General features: G+C 32.1%; 2 protein-coding genes across 3 annotated transcripts in view; both read right to left on the bottom strand.

Annotated features, from left to right (window-relative positions):
- Nucleotides 1–970: 970 nt before the first annotated feature.
- Nucleotides 971–12,538, bottom strand: LOC126742267 (solute carrier family 2, facilitated glucose transporter member 8-like). The gene is made up of 2 exons (XM_050448893.1): nt 12,367–12,538; nt 971–2,495 (listed from the first exon to the last, which is right to left on the bottom strand). Exons 1-2 carry the CDS (start codon nt 12,473–12,475, stop codon nt 1,168–1,170), a joined length of 1,437 nt encoding a protein of 478 aa, XP_050304850.1. The 5' UTR covers nt 12,476–12,538; the 3' UTR covers nt 971–1,167.
- A 359-nt stretch (nt 12,539–12,897) lies between these two features.
- The window catches only part of LOC126742317 (protein glass-like), a 31,335-nt gene continuing 21,687 nt past the window's right edge, over nt 12,898–22,545 (bottom strand). Inside the window, exons 3-7 of one of the 2 annotated variants that reach the window (XM_050448963.1) lie at nt 22,127–22,257; nt 21,702–22,041; nt 19,301–19,550; nt 19,007–19,244; nt 12,898–13,424 (exon numbers count right to left, since the gene is read on the bottom strand). In XM_050448963.1, coding sequence (XP_050304920.1) covers nt 13,250–13,424; nt 19,007–19,244; nt 19,301–19,550; nt 21,702–22,041; nt 22,127–22,257 — 1,134 coding nt within the window. In that variant the 3' untranslated portion in view covers nt 12,898–13,249. The remainder of the gene's footprint in view (nt 13,425–19,006; nt 19,245–19,300; nt 19,551–21,701; nt 22,042–22,126; nt 22,258–22,545) is intronic. The other variant, XM_050448964.1, reaches the window with a different exon arrangement.

Here is a 22,545-nt window from a genome sequence, read left to right as displayed (position 1 = left end):
ATGCCACGAAGATCCCCTGAACAGGATAACGGTTTCATCAGCGTACGATATAATAGTGGCGTTTTTTATTTTTAGTTTAGTTAAAGAATTTATGTAGGCGATGAAAAGCAAAGGACCGAGTACGGTACCTTGAGGAACACCAATCTAAACTTTAACAGGATCACTTTGAGTTTTATCAATCTTGACCATCTGTATCCTATCACTCAAGTAACTAGATCCCACGTACCCCATAGGAATTTAGAACATTGAGAAGAAGTGTTGAGTGAGGCACCGTATCGAACGCTTTGACGAGGTCTAGGAAAATGGCTAAACAGTTGGTTACAGTATTCAGACTATTTGTAACTTTTTTTGTAAATTCTAGAATTGCATCGGTTGTGCTCAACGCCTCCCGAAAACCAAATTGATTATCTGATAGAATGTTATTTACATTAAAAAAATGTCGAAGTCTGATTTTTAAGCATTTTTCGAAGATTTCTGAGAAATTATTGATAACGCTTATGGGGCGGTAATTATTCATAAGGTGTGGAACACCAGATTTAAAAATTGGGGTGACATACATCCACATATACATCCAGATTATCATTATTACGAAAAAAAAATATTATCGTTAAGTATTATTTTCAAAATTTTTTGATATATTTCCATCTGGTTTATCCATCTTTTCTCTAGTGACAATTATGATCCTTCATACCTACGCACGCCTATGCTTTTGTTTATCAATTCACATATATTAGAATTAATAAGAGTTGATTGTCCATAACGATAATAATGATAAGCGTTAACATACTGTACTGCTTTAAACGTCAACATGTGTTTATGTAATATAATCTAACATGGCTTATGCAGTTTGGAAAAACATTACTCATTACATTAGATGAGAAAAATATAGCAATATTATACATGTAAACACCCGACAAATAAAATATTGAGAATAACAATAACTTTTAACGTTATTGAATAAACATTGCCATTGTGCTTGCGGGTGTTTTATTAATGATTTATTCAGAGATTAGAAAATTAAACAAACTACATCACAGTAAATATTATCTGCCTTATGATAAAGATAAGAATACAAGAATTAATAAACCTGGAACATGTTTCCAAGCGAGTCAATTTTTTTTTAAATTCTATTTAGATTATTATCACAATTCAGATCTAACCATACAATTACTTTTTATACCTAACTCGAGTCTCCGGAACAACAAACCAAATAAACAATACGCCTAACAAATTAATACAAGCATACAAATAAAAACTCCAAACATTTCCTAGGTACTTCATCAAATAAGGGAAGGTAAACGATACCACAAACGCTGTCAGCCAATTGCTTACGATATTCACCCCATTGGCAATACCTCTGATTTCGGGGGTGTATAGTTCAATCATTAAAATCCATGGCACTGGTCCCATGCCTATAGAAAATCCTGCCACAAACAATACCACACAAACTATAGGCAGCATTCCAAGTCCAGGAAAAAGTATATTATAATGCAGTAAGTGGAAGAACACTCCCAATCCCAGCATTCCTAACATCATGTTGCCACCTGACAGGCAGAGAAAGTACTTTCTGTCTCTTTTATTTATAACAACCACTGATAAAATCCCTATTAGGGCAGCAATAAAGTTGGTAGCGCTAGCAGCTGCGAGAGGTGCCATAGTGCTTCCAGCAGCTCTGAAAATCGGTACCAAATAAACCACGATTATATTAACTCCGCATAGCTGCTGATACATAAACAGACCTAGACCTGCTATCATGCTTTTTCTGTAGCACTTTTCAGTGAATAGTTCTTTAATTGTTGCACTCTCATCGCGTTCAGCCAAAGTTTTTTGGATTTCAATCATTTCATCGTTAACTATGTTCTCATTTCCTCTAAAAAATTCTAAAGAACGTCTTGCTTTACCAAACCGTTCATTTGCTATAAGGTATACAGGAGACTCTGGAATAAATAACAGTGAAACTACTGTAATTGCTGATGGAATAGCTAGTGAAATATTCAACCATATCCAGTTAGTAAATATTCCTATAAAAGTGGAATAAAGAATCCCCAATGAAAGTAACACGTTAAAGCCGGATCCCAACACTCCTCTCAAAGATTCTTCTGCAAATTCTCCAATATACATCGGCCCTACCACACAGCTACCCCCAAGTGCTAATCCAGCGATGAATCTAGCAGTGACCAATGCTATCACATCTCTAGCAAAAGCGATTGTAATAAAGTTTGCCGTGTAGAGTATCGAAATCAAGATTAGAGTGATTTTTCTTCCAAAAATATCAGCAAACTTGCCGGATGGGATGGCGAATATTAGGCCTCCGAGCATCACGGTTGCTCCTACAGTGGCTATTTCTATTGTCGATAATGTGAACCCGGGTGCTTCATCTAATACAGTACTATTGGTAATATTAGTAAGATTATTGTGTTCTTGTGGAACCAGGTATTCCAAGGCTGGGCACGTCCAAGATAGAGCATTTCCGCCAGAAAAAGCTCCAAGGCATACTGAAATAAAAGAATTTTATCTATAGCTCTTCGCAATATAATAGAACACAGGGTGTTGCACCGCCAGGCGGGACATATGAAATCCTATGTAATTAATATTGGCTCTCCTAATTATTTTAGAGAAAAAATGTATTCGAGTAATTTAAAGAGCACTACTAAGCAACTTTAAATCTTGTAGGTTTGCCCGTTTTGAAGTTGTTCGCGAAAATTTTAAGAGAAAGTTAAATAAGGGTAAACTGCCAAGTAAAGTTGTCATAATAAAATTGTGGTTTTAATTAAATTATTTTTAAAAATTCATACAATCGTACATATGCACATAAACTATTATAACATAGGCCATGAAATATTTTAAAAAAACTTGTAAACTTTAAGACTTTACTTTTTTATTAAAAATAATTTATTAAGCCTAAAATATTAACTTAAAAAAATTTTATTTTTACAAATGTTCAAATATTTCTCTGTAAGCCAAACTCATTTTTAACATTTAGTACAGTAAATCTGTCAAATTTGTGACGAAAAATTACCTACACACTTTTTTTTGCAGGAATCGTTAAAAGAGCATACAAAAAGGTTAACTTGAAATTTGTGACCTCGACGCGTACCGGGTTTTTGAAAAAACACTTTTGGGTTTCATTTATCTCGGAAATGGTAAGTTTTTGGAAAAATTTGTAAGGACAAAAAATGTCGGCAAAATGACATCATTTTCTACAACTCTTCTCATTGAGTCCACTTGCTGCGATGAAAATTGCAAAAAGTAGATGGCGCCAAAATACCCAAAAAAGTGTTTTTTCGCTTTTTGGGATAGAAAAAAATTATTTATTACAACATTGTCAATGAAAAAATTGTTCGTCTCAAAAAAACCAACATAATTCATTTAAAAAATTTTCTTGGCCGATAAACCGTTCCCTAGTTATAGCGTGTACAATTATGACCATTTTGCTTTGTATGATGAAATCAAGTTTTTTCATACTCAAAATATTTAAAAATGTTCTTCCATATTCACAATAAGAAAAAATATTTTCAATTGCAAAATTATAGATAATAATAATGAACAATAATAAGAAAATTAAAAAAATTATATGATTATTTAAGAAAATAGTATATGAATATTAACGTCATTGGTCAAAAGAGATATAAAAAATGTTCATAACTGTGAAAGAATTCGATGAAAGTTGTTTCTTTCATGATAATCTTCGTTTAAAATGTTTTGCACTTACATCAATCCTTGTTCTGTCAGCTTGTTGCGCTTATCACTATTATGTGGCTATAATTACAGTGAAATAAACTGTCATTACTTATTAATTCATGTTTAATAATTAAAGTTATTTGTAATTCTTACTTTTAAATTATTACTTTAGAAATTATTATGTTTGCTCACTTTGATAAGGTTACATAAGATTTTTTAATTTTATAATAAAGTACGAAAAAAATTGTTGTTTATTATTTCACACATTTACAATAGGTGCAATTGTTTATTTACTTATTTATTTATTCATTAAATACATTGACGTGTAAATCACCCTTTTGCCATAATAATATAACATAGTAGTACATGAGTGCACAATAGAATAATAATGTAAACAAAGTTTGAAAACCTAATAAAATCAAATTAACTTAGTCGGTGAAGAACAGATGAACTGCGATATTCGTAAAAATAAAAAAATCACAGAAAAAAGATCATTATCCTTAATAAAAACCCTTTTGTAATAATAATACATAGAAGTTGTATGGGCTTTTCCACACACGATATTCTGGGTTGTGATTTTTTTTCTTCAATAAAACACCAATTTTTCGGTAAATAAGTGTAATTAGAAGAATGAAATAAAGCACTGCACTAACCATACAATTCTGTTATTGTTGTATAAAATATACAAATAAAAATTTTACAAAGTAAAATTCTGATTCTAACCGAATCTTGTGTTATATACTGTTTAATGACCTGTTGGCCTAAAGTTAAAAGTGTGAATGGTATTGCAATGATGCGTTTTGGAAATTTTGCGGAATCGACTCTGCGATCTGGGATTTCTGATGTGTTTGATGAATATCTCTGAGATGTTTATCAATGATAGTTTTAGCCAAACCTGAAGATTCAAAAAATTCATCCTCAAAGTCAATCCTAAATTGCAAGTGATCCTTAGAATCAAATAATTCCAGATCACCCTGAACTGATATAAATTCAGGCCATAATGATTGTAGCCGTTCTAACCTGACCTGTAATTGGCCAATTTGATTTGGATCAGAGAATGCATTTACAAAATTTGTAAATCTTGAAAGAGCATCAAAAATTCTATATCGTGCTAAAGAGAGAACTCTAATTTTAACGTTTAAGTCCTCTGATGAGGATGATTGTGTTTCAGGCATTTTGTTGAAAATAAATTAATTCAACGTTAATTAAAAGAAAAAAAAAATAAATAAATCAATAAAATTATTTAAATGCGAAAATAAAAACCAATTAATTATGCTTCTGTGTAAAAAAAAATAATTAAAGTGTAAATAAACTAAAGATTGTAACGCTATCCAACAACAAGTACTACTCAAAAATAATGTGCTACTCGAACTTTTATGATATATGACGTCGATGAACCTTTTCCCGCTCTTGATCTATATATCCTAAAGTTAAATAAGGTAATGTAAATAAAAACATAAAAATGATTAACGACTTAAACTCGGAAAGTGGGCCGAAGAATCGTCAAGTAGTCCCGTAGCGAAGTGAAGTACCTAATGATGTTAAATTAGTCTGCCTCTGGAGCGGCTAAAAACCCGGAGATTCACTGCATCGTCGAAAGCGTGTCTCAATGCCTGCCAATTGGTACCCCAGAGAAGATCGAAATGCTTGAAACCAAAATCAAAAAAATCTCCTTTTTTCGCTTGGTAAAAAGAACGAATTTTTTGGATTCGGATGCTGCTTGTTTCCTTGCGTTCACAATTTTGCATGAAACTTGGCGATGTGTGTTGCGATATATAAAAAATTTACCTTGTCGACTGCTTGGTATGATGTACTTGTGACTTCTGCCTAATATAGGTATGTATACCTATCTGCTATCCACCAATCTGCCTATCCGGAAGTATATAAGTGCATATAGTAATAATAATAAAAGCAAAGTTGGAAAACTTAATAAAATTAAATCAACTTAGTCGGTGATATACATATGTACATGCAAGTATATTCGTAAAAATAAAAAAATAACAAAAAAAAAGATAATTATCGAGTATACATAATTCTTACAATTATTGAGCAGAATCGCAGCGTAATTAAGAAGTAACTGCGTAATTGAGACGCTATAACTAAGGAACGGTTTATCGGCCAAGAAAATTTTTTAGATGAATTTTGTAGGTTTTTTCGAGACGACAACAACTTTTCCAATGACAATGCTGCAATAATAATTTTTTTCTATCCCAAAAAGCGAAAAAACCCTTCTTTGGGTACTTTGGCGCCATCTATTTTTTGCAATTTTTATGGCAGCAATGAACTGAACTCAATAAGAAGAGTTATAGAAAATTATCTCCCCGACATTTTTTGTCTTCACAAATTTTTCCAAAAACCTACCATTTTCGAGATAAATGATATCCAAAAAACTTTTAAGTTTTTTCAAAAACCCGGTACGCGTCGGGGTCACAAATTTCAAGTTAATCTTTTAAATGCTCTTTTAACGATTTCCGCAAAAAAAAGTGTGTACATACTTTTCCGTTAAAACGGTCTTTTTTTCGACAGATTTAGTATACTAATTCGCTAATTGATAAACTGAAATTTTATTATATTCCATCGAAATCGCATTTTTTAACTGTTTGAGATTTGGATAATCCTTATCCTTGTAAATTTAATTTTTTAAATGGCCGCACAAAAAAAATCATTGGGAGAAAGGAGACCTTGGTGCCGAATTTATTACATGTCGCAGGCTAATAACATTCCCACTGAAAGCGTTAATTAAATATTCCCGAATAACAAGCGTAGTACGCATCGAGCAACTATTAATTTGATATCAAACCTCTTAATTTTCCCCGGCAATATCATTTAAACTCGGCAAAATTCAAGGCTAATCAAGTAGTTCTAAATAATAATTTAAATTTCAATTCAGAAAGAATGGTCCTCCTGATGATTTCCATATTTGTATGAGAAATATTTCTGTTTTTTTAAAGCCCGAAACGCAGTTGTATGGCCAATGCCTATGATTTCTCCAAGATTTCTTGTACTTACTTTGCCTGCCTTAATTTTTTTTCCACATGTAAAAAAACCTGCAAGTCTATAATTCTCGTCTTCGTTTTCTTATCTTTGCTGATTGTTTCGTTAATTTTTTGTCTCGCATTTGCAATTATTTACTACAGAGCCTTTTTGCTCAAATTTGGTAACAGTTCTATAAACTGTTGATTTTCCTGGTATCGGCATACTTGGAAAAAACGCTGCAAACAAGTATGAAATTTGTCGGTATTGCCTTGGTAAAACCATTTAATCATTAGTACTTTTTTTTGTACTTAAATGTGTAACTCATAGCTGAGTTTTTTAATGTAGAATTTTAATGCAGTGAACTTATTATGACGAATTATTTGATGTTCATTACGAGTCAAGGTAATAACTTTTGGCTGGTTCGTAAAGATTTTTGGCTGTTACTCCTAAACGGACAAACCAAACATAATTAAAGGTATTTTGTTGGTTGCAGATTTTGGTGCTCTTTAAATTATTCTAATACATTTTTTTCTAAAATAATCAGGGGAGCCAATATTTGATTATTACATGGGATTTCCTGTCTCGCCTAGTGGTGCAACACCCTGTATAATAACTTAAATATAACAATTAACTTAAACAATACATCATGCGCAATAACTAGATCTTATTGATAAACTTCAGAGACTTAATAGACGACTGCAGAGACTTGCTAGAGACGTAACATAAGCGGATTGTAGTGTGAGGATAATTAGTGGTTTTGATCATCAACTATATAAATGATAGTTAAACTGATTAAGGTCTCTACATTTTTTGATGCATTGAATTGGACCGGAAGTTACTGACCGAATGGACGTGTAGTTTTTAGTCGAACTAGTCGACTTTGAATTAACGAACGAAATTAACGATTGAATAGAGAAGCAGTTCAGTTAGCTAAATCCTTTTTGTAAGATATTTACTAGAATTTCGTGTTTTGAAGTGGAGCACTCACTATGACAAATTTCACATCAGTTTCCATAATATTGAAGGCACAAGAAACTTATTACTTTCTTAGTCTTTTGGTATTTCTAATAATAGAAGAATATCTGAAATTGAATTTGGAAGTCACAATTGAATTTGGCTCGAAGATCCCTGCCGACCGGACGTGAAAATGGTTTGGATTTGATTAGCCTTCTTCATGACTTCTTATGGATTTGAAACCATACGTTGAGTCAGCCGTGCTATGTCGGATATATGTTATGGCTGGTATTTTAAGTAATGGTGATGCGAGTAATAATCATCAGTCAAACGGAATTTGTATGAATTTAAAGCGTTAAAATTCCAGTCTATACCAAGATACTATCACTTCCAAAATATATTGAGGAAGATATATATTATTAGATAACTATTTTCCTGGATTTTTACAAGCCCGCTCTTATCAATTAAGGGAACAGCTCTTTAAATCATTTCTGAGACTCTACTTCATAAATAAAATGTGTAAATGGGCAAAGAGCTGTTGGTATTGACATTAATAGTTTATATCCTCCAGAAGGTTCATCTAGAGATCCTGATCCAAATATATCTTCAAGCCTATGAGTAATTACATTATATATTATCCTGGGATTTTGCACAGCATTTCATGATTTCATACCACTCGCTCATTTGTCCATAATCCTGGACGTGTACTCGCGCCAGTCTGATGATTGCAAGTGATCACATCTTGTATAGAATCATGGACACATATTAAATTTATTTTATATGAATAAATAAGTGAAATGTTTGAGTTTTTAAAAACCTGTTTTTGTATAATTCAATTATATAAAACCAATTTCATAAGCCTATTCCGAAAAAGGTTTAGTTTATTACTAACATTTTACAATCTGTAATTTAAAATTTCGAATTAATATTTTTTCTTTATTTTAAAGAATTAATAACATTTAACAATCTGTAATTTTAAAGTCCAAGAAAATGTTAATTATTTCCAGAATTACATCCAAAAATATGATCTTATTTTTAGAGCAAAACTTCTTTCTTTGTATTTTTTATATAAGAATTTGGTTGGAACTGGGATTTAGTTTCTACAGTTTATCTGATTTTACTTGATACTATTTTAGATAGATAATTAGGAGCTAAATTAGCATATAATATTCAGAGAAATTTGGCAATTCATTAACCTAAAATTACTAAACATTAACGGACTATTTATGAAATTGCTTTTGAAATCAACAAAATAAATAATGTAATGCAAAATAAATACTGATAAATATTGTAACGAAATTTATTTTTCAGGATTTCATAAGAACCGCAATCAATTTTTAAACACTTTACCTAGGTCTATATATCCAGTTTGAATGTCCCTCAATTTTCTACAAATTAATTAAGGCTATTTTATAGCAAAATCATACTGGCTTTCAAAAAACAGATTTATTTAGTATGAAAGATATATTACATTTTCGTTGGAAAAATGAAAAGAAAAATGATAACTATTTTCATCACTAGCGCTACCCGAATTTTTAAATATAGAAACTACTTTGGCAACTTTCAGAGTGTAAAGTATCTGGAATATATGCCAACATGAGACGATTCTTGAAAAAATGGCTAAAATGCGTCCATTAAAAAAAATCGTATTTCAGATTCATTTCAGATTCATTGATATTAGAAGTATGACTTTTAAATAGCATCATAGAAGATCATTACTCTATTGCGAATGAATATTTTTGCATTTTAATTATGGCATCAAGCTATTCCTTTATCAAAAACTATTTCGGAAAACATAGTCATAAAGGTTCTTTTAATGCGTTCTTGTATGCGGTTTATTTTTAAAACCATGTTAATGGTGGTTTTGGTGCACAAATTAATAGAAATTTATTAAATCTTTTCTCTTATTGTCCGAATAATAGTTTAATCAATAGAAGCAATGGAAAAAGCATGGAAGGTAATTAGTAGTTTTTTTACGAAACACTTATAAACTTTCCGCTTTAGAAAAGCAAACAACATACTTTAAATAACGGTAAATAAAAAAAAAGTCTAATGGGCTTAAATCAGGAGATCTAGCTGGCCATTCTATATGTTCTTTTCATCTAATCTAGGAAACCTTGCCAGCCTGGAAAAATATAGGAGACGCCTAAAATTTTTCGAAAATGTAAACTACGACTTCATTCTTCACGACTTCAGGAAAATTCTATCCACATCGAGTTGATTTTGAGCACCTTTAAAAATTACAGGATTGATTTTATTTTGCAATATACCCAGACCTGATTACTATAAAATAATTTAGTCACTCGATTTTTTAAAATGCCTCTCTAGAAACCTGTTCTGCAAACATACGAAAATGTTGGTCACTCCAATCCTTGCCTTTGTAAGCACATTAAAATAAAATAAGCAACTTAAAACATTTTTTACGTACAAGTTGTCATTCTTAATTCTATCTATAATTTATTTACAAAACAAATAAGTTCCCCATTAAAATTGTCTTTCGGTACGTTTTATAAAATTTGTAATTTTATATGCAGAACCTAAGAAAAGTTCAGTCACAGGAGTAATTCTGAAGAATCCTAGAATGTAATTAAGATTTTTGGGTAATTATGATTTAAATTAGAAAGAAATTAATTTTGAAGAAATTTAACAATGAGAACCAGTAGACCAGAACCAAATACAAATTTAAACCTATTTTAATCCGTGATAATATAATGGTTACTTTTCACAAGTCATAAAATACAAAACACTAGAAAAACAAAATTAAGATAATAATACATTTACATAAAAATTAAAAAAAGAACGATTAAGTACCTAAATATCTCACAAGCACACATTAACAATCTATATAAAAATAAAATATTATTTTACCAATGTCCTCTTGTTAATCTTATTAATTTCCCTGAAAAAATTCTAATTAAAAGAAATAATTCAGATTACAAATAGATCAGATTCTAAATAATTCAAGAAAGTCTATTAAAAAAATGGTCAAATGTCTCTTAAATTAATTCAGTGGAAGTCGTCTGACAGCAATCGGTAGCTTGTTAATACATTTGGAACCTAGGTAATGAGTTTCATCTTATGTTCTTTTAAGGCGAAAAACTCGAAGATTAATGAAAAGCTCATTGCAATCTCCCATATAACCTAAACCTCCAACGGTTCTTACTGATCTGTAACTTAAAAATCTTATCAGTATGGCATGAGTATCCCTATATAAATATGGCATATGTCAGTCTACTACGAATAAAACCAAAATAGGCGAGACACAATTTGATAGACCTCTAAGAACAAAAATGTTTCTTCTTAGGCCAGCTGCCAACTTGTCAACCTGAGTATGCCATAACATAACAAGGTGAACTCCCGAAAAATTTGCAAACATTATTTCCTGTATTGATGTTACTTAAATCCCTAACTGTAACTATAATTCTGTTTATTTTATTTTAGTTTAAGTGAAGACCATTTACTGCAAACCAAAGCTTAGCTCTCTCCTGCAGTCTCTCAGAGAGAGTTACAACATCCAGTTCTCTGCAGACCGTGCAGACGCTGAGATGGTGATATCATTAACAAAATATAATTGCTAAAGTCACAGAACAGTGAGGCGCAACCAGATCCTTCATTAAATGAAGCTAGATTCGCTATTTCCAGGGTAATATTCATACCCTTTCCAAGGCCAAATTGAGTTGGTAATTATTTTGTGTTAAATTAAATGAACCAGTGAGTAGCAATGCATTTCTCAAAAATCTTTCAGAAAATTAGTAAGAGGGAAATGGGTTTGTAATTCTGGGGAAGATTAATATTACCTTTTTTTTAAGATAGGAGTCACTAAGAGAAAAAAAATTGAAAGAACTCATCCATTATCTCAAAGAGACCTACGTAAGTCAAGAAAAAATATAAGGACTTTTTTTACGTCCCGAAGGTTACATGTTTCGCTTAAAATAAAACATCATCGGACCTTACAAACTAGTAATAACTCGCACGAGATGACCTGCTTAGTACAATTATTACTAATGCCTCTTTAATGTTGGGAAAAATTTAATTATTAATAAATGCATTTATGAACTTCGTTAATCGGGAGACAATTTGGTTTTTAACTGATTTTATTAAACCAATCAGCCTTACTTGAAAGCTTCCACTAAGCCGATTTGCGGAGCCATCAATTAAAACTTTCAATTAGAAAATCAAGTTACGAGAACGTTCGAGCATCGAAAGGTAGAACTATTTTTGCGCAAACTGTCTCTTGATAATTAAAAAAATATATTTCAAAAAGTAAACTATTTTAGGGATATGAGGACACTTGTGTATTCAACCTGAGAACTATGCCAGAGTGACAATTCTGATTGACTATTTTCTCCAACCGGTCAATTCAAAGTCAAGCATTACTTCTAGTATTAATGGTAACAACTGGGTAAAATTAATAATATTTTTATAAATGGAAAGTGGCCATACTATTATTAAGTGTATTGTAATGCTTAAATCATTAAGATTTCCGGTATGTCATGGAGAACTTTTAAAGAATAATGTTTAACTTATGCTTTTTACTGAAAATCTTATGAAAGAAAATCAGGCAGTTACTAGATATTGGAAAATTCTAATCTTTACCACAAAGCCTCTTCCATAAAAGCTTTAATTTATTATCCAAAAAGGACTTAGACCTTTATTAGCACATTACCTGTTTTAGTGAACCTCTTTTGGTAAATGCCTTTTAAGTTTAATATAATAATAAAGCTGAACTATTCCCTATTTTATGTAAAAACATACCTGCAAATCCTGCTAGATACTGGTTCCTTTTACTGCCAGTACTAATAGGTTCCTTCTCTTCATTAACCATAGGAGTTCGAGAATTCTGATGTTGATAATCACCACTCATCTTTGGCAACTAACAAGGAACCAATCCAAAATAACTCTGTTTAAAAACCTTAAATGACTGATTAGCATTTGTTATCAAAATTGCGAAAAGGGATTATATGCAGCTTTGTACTATTATAAACTTTACAGTTGTTTGCTTTATATCTTGTATTAGTTTATATAGGAGTCAAATTAGTTGCTTAATAGGGCTGTTATGATTTTATTACGATATCTAATTGACATAGGTGGTAATAGAAAGAAAAACTTCTAATTGAGTGTTTCGACTTATTTTGTTATTTTGAAGATAGTTGATAAAGCCTAAGAAGGTCATTTAAATATTAAGCAATGATTATTAAATATGAATAGTAAATACACATGTTTACTTCATAAATATTTTTATTTTTAACTCTTACCATATAAAAAAATGACTAGTTTAAAATAATACTTTAATATCTTCCTTTGTATAAATTCGATTTAATTTTTTTCGTAATTGTCATGTTTTAATGAGAAGTGAGTTTTTGCACCAATCCGAACAGATTATTTTATTTACTTTCTATTGAGAAAAAGATTGACGCAATTATTCTAGAGATTCCTTTAATACCCCGCATACACTTCAGCCTGGAAATACTTATTGTGCCCACCTCAATACATAAATTACATAAGTTTCTTTGGCACATTTTTTAAATATACCCTGTGTTATGGAATTATACAAAAACAAGCACTTTTTACACATAACAAAGCTTCAACAATTTTCTATACAAATTTACATTAAAAGCTAAGATTAAAAAAGTAACTGTCACGGTGGTAGTCCATTACTGGTACCATGCACTCTCATATGCCTATTTAGGTTTCCACTCTGGCTAAATCGCAGTAAGCAGAGTTTACATTCATAAGGTTTCTCCCCGCTGTGTATTCTTAAGTGTTTTGTGAGGGTACTGCTGTCCGAAAAGGCTTTTTTGCAAAGCCGACACCTGAAACAAAGAAAATTTGGATAATTCTTATCATTTTGTTCAAATTTAACGACCGTCATCTTTAAATCACACACCTAAAACTAAAACAACGTCGTTTGAATGAACATTGTCGTCTGAGAGATGCATGAAGCGTTCAAACGAACAATTATGTTTGTGCGTTTATGTCTTTATTTAATTTTATGGTTATATCTTTGCACTAGTAAATGTAGTTAAAGTAAGTTATTCTTTAAAGTAGTTCTATTAAGTATCAAAGTCAAAGTATCCTTTTTTGTCTAAACAATTAATTGTTGGTGATTAATAAAATAAAGCAGAATTAAGGTATAAAATATCAAAACTTTCCGTACAAATTTGTATTAAAATGTATCAAAATTGCACAGCTATCTAATATACCAAGATTAATACATAGAGAACTTCCATTGTCTTTATTTTAAATTTAGCACGTTTTGATTGGAAAGTATCTCCAACCGTTATCAAATATAAACTAACAATTATTCTGCAGGCTTATATTGGAGATAGGTGACGTCTGGTTATGCATGAGGTGAAGCAATGGACTGCTACTTGCATATAGTGTCTCTAGCTGAGATGGCACTCCATGTATTTATCACTGGAGAAGGCGACGAGCCAATTGGAAGGTCTTTGTTCTGGCTTTATCTTTGAATTGAAGGTAGAACTTACGCAGACAAATCTCCAAAAGGTCCATCACTACCTCCAGTGGAAGCCCAGTGCGTTCTGCAAATGTCGTGTCCTGTTTAAGTGTTTTCCTGATGATGATGAGAGACTCGCAACATCAAAGCTCACTACCTTATGGTCTAAAGTAAGTGACCTCAAGGAAATCGACGAAATCAACTGAGTTTCGTATAAGGGTGAACTTTCCAAGTTCTGATTTGGCGAATCTCTGATAATGGTGATAAGTCGCAAAGGCGTGCTCTTTGTGTATTTTAGAATTTGGTCCGGAATGCATTAGATAGATAAGCAGAATATTTTTTAAGAACCCTGTGCATTCTTCCCAGTCTTGTATATTTTTAGTTAGTGGTTTGTATTCACCTATATTTAACAAAATTCAACCTTGTTGTTGTAGTTTTCTTCAATCAGCGAAACTCGTATACTATTGCCCAAGGATAGCTGAGACTCCATATAAGTGATGACATCCAGGATAGCTTCGATGCAATCACAAAATTAAGCCTCCTGCTAAATACCTTTTCCTCAGTATTGTAGAGGATTCTCTAAAAATCGTGGATTATGGTTTTTTCGTTTGAAGACATTGGGGCCCTTTTGCTTGTGCTAGTAGTTTTCAGTTTTTGAAACTTACAGTAATATCTGGGTTTTAAAATTCTCGTCAACTTTTTAGAGGTATTAATAATTATTATTAATTAAATTCTTATCTTGGCAAAGATTGGCTCGTAGTCTTCATCTAGAGTAAGTTCTTTGATTTTCTGGTACCGTCGTTTACAGTCATTTATTATTTGTGCCTTGCTTTAACGATGATATCCAAGTTCTAATCACTGCACTTCTTTATTGGCACCAATTCTAGCATTCTAGAATTCGCACCGATCATATTCCTGACATCGTCGAATTCAATCGACAACCCACCGGAATAACTTCCTGCCTGATTCTACTGGAATGCGTACTGGACACTAAGAGCTGCGTATATCAAATCTCTTGTGAATTTGGAGGGTCATTTATAGACGAGACAAAGTAACAACTGGAAGCCAGGACAAAAGAATATCGTGAACTTTACCTTACACGACAGGATTTCAGAATAGCAGAACACACTTGGTCCAATGGCTATAACATAAATTGGACAGATGCAAAGTTTTTGGTGCAAGGAGCAACATAAAACGAAAATAAGATTCCTGGAAGCAACTTATAGCAGTCAAAACCAAGAAATCGTCAGGCAGCCCAGTGTTGATATTTGCAACATGTGGAGACCCCTCAACTGTTCCGCACATAATCAAACATCACAACTCTACACACACTTCTAATATAAGCTCGTAGAACGGTTATTGTTGTTAGTTTGCACTTGATATTGGTTGGAAATACTTACCAACAGAAACATCATGCGTAATATTATAAATTTAAAATAAAGACAGTGGAAGTTCGATTAGATTTTACTAGTTTACCTATGTCCGCCCCTTTCAAAAACATCAAAAATTTTAAACCTAGATTTGTGTTGCAGGTGCAAAAAGCCTAAAAAAAATTCAAAAGTCCAATTTTTTCCAAGTGAAGTGTCTGTTATTAAAAATGTATAGTTTTATAGATTCCTTTGGTATTGTTTCATAAAAAAATACTTGTAATATTAAAAATATATACCTGTTCAGTACATAAAATATAAAAATTTTGATACATCTGAACCATTCCGCTCAGATCAAAGAAAACCGATCATCGTTTACCCCAACTATACTCAGCAAAAGAAGAGTAAACCATTTCTATAAGTAATAAATTATAAGGGTTTATTACTTATGACTTTATCGAGCGAAAGGAAATCAAACCTCTTTATGCGTGGCCATTTTCCAGTATGAAAAGATAAGAATGTCTCGTCGGGTGAATGGAGGTTCATGACTCTATAGATTTTATCCAGGAAAACGTTTTTATAACATAAAGAATATCTGGATAAGATAGTTGCTAGAATTTCTCCAGAGAGCTATTTTCTAGTTTCTGAGTTGCTATTAATAGAAGCAACACAACCAAGGAAGACTAATAATATGTTGTTGAAACTAACCATTATATATGATTAAGTCAATGAATTTACCATACTAAAAAAGTTGGAAGACTCCTAATAATTAAATTGTTATGTAATATACGATCTTTAAAACGTAAGCACAACCTTTTGCCAACCAGTCCACCCACATACTTAATTCCTATAGATCTACCGACGGAAAGAAGTATACAGACTCACTGTTAAAGCCCTGCCATAGAATGCTTACATCGTCAGCAATCATATAAATGTCATCACACATAAATGCGTCGTTAAATGATGAAAGAAAAAATAGGCAGATCTTGTGGCATTCCCGAAGCCGCCAAACTATACTCAAAGCAAACCGTTAAGTTATAAGGGAACCTAATAGGAAACTATGCCTGTTGCTAAAGTTATACAATTAAGTTATGCCCAGTTAGGATTCCCATCAAGTCTTTGATCCCCTGTCGGCTTTAATCCAGATGCAAAGTTCGACAAAAACGCGAATCTATATCTGATTACTTCAGGAAAGGTAAACTAGGTCTTCGATAAATTGCATGAATGACGAGTTTTCTAGCCTAGTAAAAGTTGCTGCAGACAAAAATTTAAACTGCAGATAACAATTTAAATAAAAATGTTTTTTATTTAAATTGAACAAGCATAACCTACATTAATATAGATGTAATGGTACAAAACTATACACTTAAATGCACTGAACATAAACAAGTATAGTAAAGGGTATACGAGTATATCGAAACATCAGCGAGTGTCCATGCAAATGTGGAATTGTGGAAAAGTGGAAGAATAATTATCATTATTCTTGTACTTAACATAAGATCGCGTGCTAAAATATGGGATACTACGGTACCTAATAAAAATTAAGATGCGACGGAGAACCGAAATAGACATCAAGTCCGAACTTTTCCATTTGGGTTGAAGTAATTGGTGGTGAAACTACCATTACTTTAACTAAGTTTCATAAATTTGCCTTACTTCGCATGACTGCACTCCCCTTGCTTGGGATTTATTTTGTTGCATTACCGTATTACTAGATACACCAATTGGGGTCGTCATTGGGACAACAAAAAAATCAGTAGCATATATTTCACCTGGCAAGGTACGAAAAAGGTTGATCTGATGAAGTATGAAAATATAAACCTTTTTATTAGATGATTCTCTTATTTTATTGTTTTCTAATCATCCGCCCTTGTAGGTTTATATTGTTAACCTTATCATTTAACCTATATAACTAGCCTCGTTTTAATTTAGGGTTGCGTTTAATATTTCCTAATATTCTCTCACTCTTCCCAAATACTATAACCAAGCTTATCCTTGACTCCTAACAAGCTTCTCGCTAATTCCCCATAACACAGTCACTAACACTGTATTCTTATTTCTTTATAATAATAATAATAATAATAATAATAATAATAATAGACAAAATTTATTATTTTTCATGACAGGTTTACAATAATATATATAGAAAATAGTATTAGAACATGAAAAATAAAAGGCCATGTCAATGCAGCCTTCAGGCGATGCCAGAAACTGTTTAGGCCTAAGTAAATACATATTAACAAATATAACAAAATATAAGAATGACACTTTAAAGTGAAAAAAAACTTTTATAAAAATGTTAGATAAAACAAGCTAAAAACGCAAGCGGCATGAAGCAAGCACATATACACATATTTAATGCATTAAGAGATAAGAAACGGGAAAGGAAAAGAAAAAGATTAATGTCGGGATAAATACATATATATTAAGAATGAAAAAAAATTATATATATATATATATATATATATATATATATATATATATATATATATTTTTTTTTTTCTTTTTTTACTGGCGAGAGAATAATAATTGTTTAATTTATTTTTTAAAGGTAGCACAGGATAAGACAAATGTTGAAATGTTTAATGAGTTAGCAGTATTGGCGAGATTAAATAAACAACTTCTTTTAAAAAGTTCTTTTCTATGTCGCGGAATAGTTAGTAGAGGTAATTGTCTAAAGCGTCGGTGGTGAGTATTTATTCGAAACTAGACTTTACTGTATAAATATTGTGTGATTTCAATTTTAAAACTTTATAACTAAGAGAAGCAAAATGTAATTTTCGACCATTGAACATATTAACCATTCTATATGCTTAAGCTTATGAGATATATGATTTCGGCGACGAATTCCAATAATAAGACGAATGCACGCATTTTGCACTTTTTGAATTCTATGAGAGTCGACTTGATCTAAGCATGGTCCATACACGACATCACAATGGTTGAAATTGGATAACACTAAAGAATCACAAAGATGCTTTTTTAAGTCTTGACCTAAGACTTTTCTTTGGTTATAAATAAGTTTAAGTTCAATATATGATTTCTTAAATTTATCAGTTATATGCTCATGAAATCGAAGATCAGAATTAATAATAAGACCTAAGGATTTCGAAGTATTAGTTATTGTAATAGGGGTATCATTTATTTTTATTTTGAGTTCCTCGCTTATTCTAGAACTGTGGCTTTTATGTCCTCCAAATAAGGTAACTGACTAAAAGCTTTGTCTCTTAATTTTTGAAGATTTCTGATATTTTCCATAATCCAGGGAGCATACCTATCAAAAAGTTGTTTAAGTGTAGTATAAACAAACTTTACTTTGTCGCCTATTATCATTCATAGTGTAAATATGACGCTAAGGTAATGATTCAAGATCGTTTTGAAAGTTGGTAAGATTTATGTTATTAAAAGAACGAAAAGAGAAACATACTGGTCGTTGTTGTTCCACTTGAAATTTAATTTTTAAATATACCGGAAGATGGTCAGACAGGGACATGTTTTGGACCCCAGCGTCTTCTTAAAAGAGATTAAAAGTATCCATATCACTTCATAGTACTTTATTTTTGATTCTTACCTATATGGCCTTTCTCCCGAATGAGTTCTCATATGAGTCGTCACGGACGAACTCTGCGAAAACCTTCTATCACACACCGGACACCGAAATGGCTTCTCTCCAGAATGAGTCCTAACATGCGCCGTAAGATTTGCCGCTTGCGAAAAAGATTTATTGCAGTCACCACACCTAAACGGTTTCTCCCCGCTATGTGTTCTAAGATGCGTCTTAAGCGTACTGGGCCTTGCATAGCTTTTACCTAAAGAAAGATATTCTAAACAATTATAAACTAAATGACCAATTTTCAGTGCTTACCACATATTCGACAAACATTTGGCTTTTGAGATTCCTCATCCAAAAGGGTCAGACTAGGTCTTCTTCGGGGAGGAGTAAAAGACATGGTCATCGGTTTATATGTGGCAGTAGTTGTTAAAATAGGAGAAGTATCTTGAGGGGGTCTAAAATCGGCGGTAAAGGAATAGGTGCCTCCATAAGATGGGCTTAGAAGTCCTTGGCTTTGGTAGGTTCCCTGCGTGGGAGCTTGTGTGTTAGCGCTCCATTGAACCTTGAACATTGAGAATAAAGTAATTATTTTAAAATCACAGTCAGGTAAAAACTTTGTCTAGATAATACAGCATCACTATACGCAGGTCAAATGAAAGGATAATAATTAAAAAAACTATAAACCATAAATTTTTCTAAACTAGATGCGAATGTTCCGACCCTATACTATGTATTTCGATTCTCCGTCCATCGACGCTACAATTGAGTACTAGAGCCTCCCATATTATCTATATGCTATTTACTATGTTCATATTAATAATACAACTACATATAAGCAATTATGCATAAAGAAAGTCGCTTTTATACGGATTCAGACACCTAAAGATGCTTAAGGTGTAAAGAACAGAGATAGAGTCAAAGACATAATATGCTATCGGGGACTAGAGAGATGTTGAAAAAGTAACTATTCGTTACAGGAGTACTCGTTACTCATTGATACCCAAAGTAACGAATACCGAATTCAAAAACATATGATTACTTTGATTACTACCTAATACCTATACTCTATACTATTTATACAGCATCAAGTGCAGACCCCCGTACGTATGTATGATGTATGTAATCAAATGCGAGTTATACGAAAACATAGTATAGATACGAAACGACTAACAAATGATGACGCTGGAATTAATAGGTAAATACCAAATCAGCATTTTTATTCTTAGTTGAATTTTTATTTTTTTTTTATATTTATTATTAATTTTTGTGCATGATTATTGTCAATCGGTACCGATACAGTATTTTACATGCAAATACCACTAAAAGTAACACAATCGGTACAGTAATCATAGTAATCAAAGTAACGAATACTTTAAATGATTACTTAATAGTCGAGTAACGATGAGTAACGAGTAATCAAAAGTAACGAAAATCAACATCTCTATCAGGGACAAAAGTGGCAAAAAGTGTAATGCTACCAACTATGCAGCAAACTGGAATGGTGAATAAAGACACTGCTAATTACGAGCAAGAAGTTGGGTAAAAAACTAGCTTGTCTGGACATAACACGGGCTATGAACACAACTGCGGATCGTGTAAATTATTACATAATTCAGAGATATAACGTTCACTTACTCTTCAAAGATAAATGAGAAGTAAGCAGAGAAGAATAAAATGAGAGCGGCTGAAGGATTCATGAGGATTTGATCAGGTACACAAATGTATCAAAGATTAATGAACATAGTATCTGAAGATTAAAAAGCAGGTGAATTTGCTAGAAGGGAATCTACTAATCTCTTTATTAGACCAGAAATAAGCCTAGTGTTAACAGATAACACCAAAAGCGAAGATAACATCAAAATGAACTTGCTAGAAGGGAATCTACTACTCTCTTTATTGGACTAGGGCTAAAGATTCTTATGTGTAGAGAAATAAGCTCAGGGTTAAGAGACATCAAAAGCAATGAATAACAAGCTGAACACGGACATGTTTATAATAAATTTAATTTGCATTAAGCATAAAATTGCCCGAGACTTTCTAACTTTTAGAAAGAACAAAATTAGCTACCAAATAGCATAGGTCTTCGAACTATGGGATATCTTGGAAATTTAGAGCCGCCTAAATAGAATTAGTAAGTATGTATAACGAATACAGGAGAGCAGAAGGAAAATGGCTATGAGGGTCAAAAAGTGACACATAACCTAGCCCTAGACAAACCAAGTACCATAACTCATGCACTCAGGAATGATTACTGGACGAGTGACAAGAATAAAAAAACATGATTACTAGGAAATTGACATGGTAGAGTTAAATTTATTTGGAATTCTAACAGGGCAGAGAATAATCTGGATAGATATCTATATCGAATCGACGAAGAGATCAGATCTACACTCTGGAGAAGAAGAGTTTAGAAATCAAACAGTTTTGAAAAGTATAGATGTCACTATCTTGTGAAATCAATCTTTGAAGGTCCACAAGACAGTCCATAAGACAAATATAGATTGACAAAGGGAATTGTATTGAGAGAAAGATGCTGATTACTTTCGGAAAGTAGCTTACTAGTATTTAGAAGACAGGGAAAAAATTATTTTCATTTAGAAAAAGATATTATAGAAAAACTAATAAAACACTTTAAAAAGAGAAGCTTCTTTCTTTAATAGTTGTTTTTAATATTGAAAAATATTATAAAAAAATAAGTTTACTTTAACCTTACCTGTGGACATGATATATCGGAACTATATCCAGCATTCGGATGGTATCCATGCATCGTCATATTCATCGAAACATTAACAGACATACTAGGAAAAATCGGCGCCTGCTGGGTAATTCCAAAACTCTGATCACATAAGTTTCCTCCTGAATATCCACCAGGTGATAAAAGCATCTGATGCGGGTGATACAAATTATGCTGTGATTCGCATTTGTCAGTCGGGCTTTGACCTGGATGAACAACTGCATGTTTTAAGGATAATAGGACATCGGCTACATCTGAAGATGGTTGTTTTTGGTCTCGAAATAGGAGGGGGTTCTGGTTTTGGTAGTTTGGCTCTGTTCTGAAAAAGTTTCATTAGGGGAATACGTAGCTTTTTATGGTAAATATTATGTCTTTAGTTTGGTTTTTAAATACTATACGTTTACCTTGAATTTGAAACATTTCCGCAGGGGGATATGTTAAATAAGCTTGGTAAGGGATCAAGATCTAGCGGTAATGAGAATGACCCCATTTCGTCGCTCCAACAGGATGACAAATCGTCCGCACAAGTTGAAACCTAGAAAGGATTGATATGAAAATAACTGTAAAACTATATTAATCTACGTATTTTAGCAAACTAATCAGTTAATAATTATTTCATAAAATTAATATTGCCTTACCATCGGACACTGCCATCGTTTCTTATTCAAAAGTATACCAGTTATGACGATATTTGTGTAACTGACTTATCGCTCAATAGTAGTGTTTGCGATTCTAAAGTGTGAAGCTAAGGACGTATAGGCTTTCGATTCTTTAAATATCAGATACCTAAGATTTATTTATTTATTTCCTTGCTGATGATAAT

Source organism: Anthonomus grandis, chromosome 11, assembly GCF_022605725.1.
Source record: "Anthonomus grandis grandis chromosome 11, icAntGran1.3, whole genome shotgun sequence".
NCBI lineage: Eukaryota > Metazoa > Arthropoda > Insecta > Coleoptera > Curculionidae > Anthonomus > Anthonomus grandis.
Note: the sequence above shows the minus strand (reverse complement) of the source record. Positions and strands in the feature narration are given on the sequence as shown.